At 40.0% G+C, this 4646-nt stretch overlaps 1 protein-coding gene across 1 annotated transcript in view; it reads left to right on the forward strand.

Moving 5' to 3' along the window:
* KLF10 (Kruppel-like factor 10) overlaps positions 1-4349 on the forward strand; it is a 106202-nt gene extending 101853 nt beyond the window's left edge. Inside the window, exons 3-5 of the mRNA XM_004679684.2 lie at positions 1055-1288; positions 1394-2306; positions 2761-4349. Of these exons, the coding sequence (XP_004679741.1) occupies positions 1055-1288; positions 1394-2306; positions 2761-3020 (1407 nt within the window). The 3' untranslated portion in view covers positions 3021-4349. The remainder of the gene's footprint in view (positions 1-1054; positions 1289-1393; positions 2307-2760) is intronic.
* Positions 4350-4646: the final 297 nt, after the last annotated feature.

Below are 4646 nucleotides of genomic sequence, written 5' to 3' on the forward strand. Positions count from 1 at the left end.
CCTTTGCCCCACTCCCTTTCCTCCCCTCCCAGCCTCTCTTCCTGCCCTTCTTAGCTCGCACTCCCCTTCCCTCCCTGCTGCCTGCCTTTTTTCTTTTTTCCTTTCTCTGCACTGGTGTCTAAAGGCGGCTTTTACACACGCACGCACGCTTACATAAAGGCGCGCGATTATGCAATTGCATTGTTATCGACGTTTCGAGAGCAGTGGCTCCTTTTCTAAGGGTTTCTACACTAGGGGTTTATGCAGTTTTCAAAAATTAGCGTTGAGAATAATACCTGGGAACGTAAAGTATTATTTTTACACAGTATTGTCTAGTAGAAGAAAGGGATTGCATCGATGGAGAATGGGAGAAGTGATGGCTACTACCATTTTAAGTGCAGTTTAAGGAACTTGAGTATAGAGCCTTAAATAACTGCAAGGAGTCGTGCAAACACAAAGCAAGTACTGTTATTTTTTGTCAGGAAGCATTTTTTTTTTCTTTAAAAAGGTTACCGTTTCGACTTAAGGGTTCCTTAGTTTTTCCAACTTTGAGGTAGAATATTAAATTTTCTGATTATTGTTGCATTTCTTGGTTATGATTATGTATAAAAGATTTGAATTAGATGCAGTAAATAAATTTTACATTTCAAATAATATACTAAAAAACTAATATGCAAAGTGCAGTGACTTTGATACATATTAACAAAACTATTAACTAGTTTTGAAAAAACATGTTTTGAGAGCCTTCACCAATTAGTTTGTCCCCAGTTGATTCTTCTAGAAAGAATATGAAGCTCTTTACTTTGGTCTAAGCCAAACTCCTCTCTTTTTGAATCACAAATCTTTGATACCTTCGGGCTTGGTGTGCCCTTATGGTGAAGCCGTTCTGCTTCATAAGACTATCAGTGTAAGGGGAAGGATAAGGAAGAGCTTGATACCACTCTAGCCATCAGAGCAGGGGTGAGCAGGGGTGAGAGAGAAGTTATTTTAAGTTGAAAATTTAAGTTGAAAAGTTGTGCTACATTTCTTTCTTTGTCATCGGGATGGCAAATATATATATCATCTTTTTTAATAGGAGGAAAGAATGGAAATGATTTCCGAAAGATCAAAAGAGTGTGTGTACTCCTGGAACAAAACTGCAGAGAAAAGTGATTTTGAAGCTGTGGAAGCACTTATGTCCATGAGCTGCAGTTGGAAGTCAGATTTTAAGAAATACATTGAAAACAGACCTGTTACTCCGGTGTCGGATATGTCGGAGGAAGAGAATCTGCTTCCTGGTACCCCTGATTTTCATTCGATCCCAGCATTTGTAAGTATATTTGTTTTTAAGGTGAATATAGATGATTTTTAAAAATTTACTTACATAGCGAACTCCAGTTTTCTCATGCTGTTCCCTACATATTTCTCTTTGTAGTGTCTGACTCCACCATACAGTCCTTCTGATTTTGAACCCTCCCAAATGTCAAATCTGATGGCACCAGCGCCATCTACTGGACACTTCAAATCTTTCTCCGATTCTGCCAAACCTCACATTGCTGCACCTTTAAAAGAGGAAGATAAGAACTCAGTACCTGCCCCCAAGCTCCCCAAGGCTCAGGCAACAAGTGTGATTCGTCATACTGCTGATGCTCAGCTGTGTAACCACCGATCCTGTCCGGTGAAAGCAGCCAGCATCCTCAACTATCAGGACAATTCTTTTAGAAGAAGAACCCACCTAAATGTTGAGGCTCCAAGGAAAAACGTACCTTGTGCAGCTGTGTCACCAAACAGATCCAAATGTGAGAGAAGCACAGTAGCAGATGTTGATGAGAAAGCAAGTGCTGCCCTTTATGATTTTTCTGGAACTTCTTCAGAGACAGTCATCTGTAGATCTCAGCCAGCCCCTCTGTCCCCACAACAAAAATCTGTGTTGGTCTCTCCACCTGCAGTATCAACAGGGGGAGTGCCACCTATGCCAGTCATCTGCCAGATGGTTCCCCTCCCTGCAAACAACCCTGTTGTGACAACAGTTGTTCCCAGCACTCCACCCAGTCAACCTCCAGCTGTCTGCCCGCCTGTTGTGTTCATGGGCACTCAGGTGCCCAAAGGTGCTGTCATGTTTGTTGTACCCCAGCCTGTTGTTCAGAACCCAAAACCCCCAGTAGTGAGCCCAAATGGCACCAGACTCTCTCCCATTGCCCCTGCCCCTGGGTTTTCCCCTTCAGCAGCAAAAGTCACTCCTCAGATTGACTCTTCAAGGATAAGAAGTCACATCTGTAGCCACCCAGGATGTGGCAAGACATACTTTAAAAGTTCTCATCTGAAGGCCCACATGAGAACACATACAGGTACCAATCTTTCCTTTGTTTTAGAAACGTGAAGTTGTTTTTGGTAGTGATGCCAGTATAAACCTGGCATGTTAAGGAAGAACTTGCTCTTTATTTAGCCAATTAAGTGGAAGATGATTTTCAACAAGGCTCTTTAAAAGGTTTCATCCACATGTTTTTGCCTTAATTTCTCAGACAAAGATTCTGTAAATGTCTGAGTAGTTACTTGTTTAAAGTCATCTTCAGAGCCCAAATTTGTATCATAATTGAGGTCAGAAAGTCTTATATTTGGCTTCTTTTATGAGTTAGACTTTTATAAATGTGACAGAAAGCTGGAAATGGGCTGATATTTGTCGGTCATTTGACAGTCTTGAAACTTAAACATGTTCCTCTTCTGAGATACAGTTGGACTTGGTAAATTAAAAGTTGGGTTAGTAAATGCATGGTAATGATGATCTGAATTTCTTTGCTCTAGGTGAAAAGCCTTTTAGCTGTAGCTGGAAAGGCTGTGAAAGGAGGTTTGCCCGCTCCGATGAACTCTCCAGACATCGAAGAACCCACACGGGTGAGAAGAAGTTTGCCTGCCCCATGTGTGACCGGCGCTTCATGAGGAGTGACCATTTGACCAAGCATGCCCGGCGCCATCTGTCAGCCAAGAAACTGCCAAACTGGCAAATGGAAGTGAGCAAGCTAAACGACATTGCCCTACCTCCAACCCCGGCTCCCGCACAGTGACAGATAAGAAGGTGAAGAATCGGAACTAACTTTGGTCGCAGCCAAGAGCCAGTGGTTGATATAAAAATTGTTGCCACTGCAGGTCTGTGGCTCTCCAGTGCGGGCTGAAGCAGAAGCCCCCCAGCCTGGGGAGCAGGCCCGGCCTGGGTTATAGGGCAACAAGTGCTGCAGTCACAGGCAGGTCACAGAGTGGCAGGATTCGTTTCTTAGCACATAAGAGAGATGAGAGCTTTTCTTCCTTTAAATATGTTTTGAAGGTTTCAGATTAGGTCAACACAGGTAGCACAGATCTTGAATTTTTGTGCACAATTTGTTACTTTCACCTTTATGCTTGAGACCAGCGTTCCGCGTGACTCTTCTAAAGCGTTGGTTTCAGGAGTATGGAGACTGGAAAGAAGCATTACGGTACAGAGATGGAGGTGTAAAATCGGTTTGCATCACGATTATTGTCATCTTTTGCTAGAGTTATCTTGTTTACTATTCCTAGTCTTTCCAGTCAGCTTCATGGATATAGATGTTAAAGTATAGTTAGAACTAGCATTTTTACACTATTTCTGACGTTTGGAATTGAGCAGCTGTATATTGCTAAAGAGGATTCAAAAGAATTGGATTCCTCATAACTTAATTGCTTTGAAATTGTAGCTACATTTTTTTTTGCATTTTTGTTCTGAAAGTTTAACATGATCTTAAGTAGGCATTTTATCATGCTTTGAACCTTAGTTTGCCTGCAGTTTTCTTCTGTAGATTTAAATTTTGTATACAAATGTGTTTTCTATAGACTCTAAGATACACTGCACTTTGTTTAGGAAAAAATTCAAAGATGAAAATATATATTGTAAAGAAGGGATATCAAGAATTTAGGTAACTTCCTTGAAAAAGATGGCTACGTCATCAATAAAGTACCCTTACATTATGAGAATATAATGTGTGCTTTATTGAACTAGGAAGTTAGTGACCATTATTCACAAATGGACAAATACCCTGTTAATTTAAAGGAGTTTTGTGGAATTAGGTGGGTAGAAAATAATTAGAACATTCACTTTTGTTAACAGTATTTGTTAATGCTCTGTTGTATAGTGAATGATTATACACACAGTAGTAAAACAAAAACAAATTGTTTGAAATATATAGTGAAAAATGTCACTATCTTTTCATTTAATATTTCTCTCTGTATTGGATGTAGATTTCTGACATCGAAACTTGGACCCTGGGAAAACAAAAAAGAATTTGCTTTTAATTAAAAAAAATCCTTGTGATTTACAATTTGCACAATATTTCTTTTGTTGTACTTTATATCTTGTTTACAATAAAGAATTTCTTTTGATACATAGCTGGTTGTTTGCATTTATTGAAAGCCATTCTCACTAACCTTCACATTGCTCACATTAACTTTGTTGATTACTCCTGGTTCTGTCCAAGGGCTGCCTACCAGAGTTCTCTAGGGCCTCAGTCAAGTTTTGAAGTGTAGGAGCATATCTGATGTGAATAATGCTCAGTAAACAAAGTGAGGCCACGTATCTTAGTTCGAGCAGTCTGGCCATTCTAAGAAACCAGTTAAATTTAGTTCTTAAAATTCTTGTATATGGGTTAAAATATAGATCTGGCTCTCAGCAAAACCTTGTTAAG

The sequence above is a fragment of the Condylura cristata genome, unplaced genomic scaffold (assembly GCF_000260355.1).
Source record: "Condylura cristata isolate star-nosed mole 26May11 unplaced genomic scaffold, ConCri1.0 scaffold00009, whole genome shotgun sequence".
Classification (NCBI taxonomy): domain Eukaryota; kingdom Metazoa; phylum Chordata; class Mammalia; order Eulipotyphla; family Talpidae; genus Condylura; species Condylura cristata.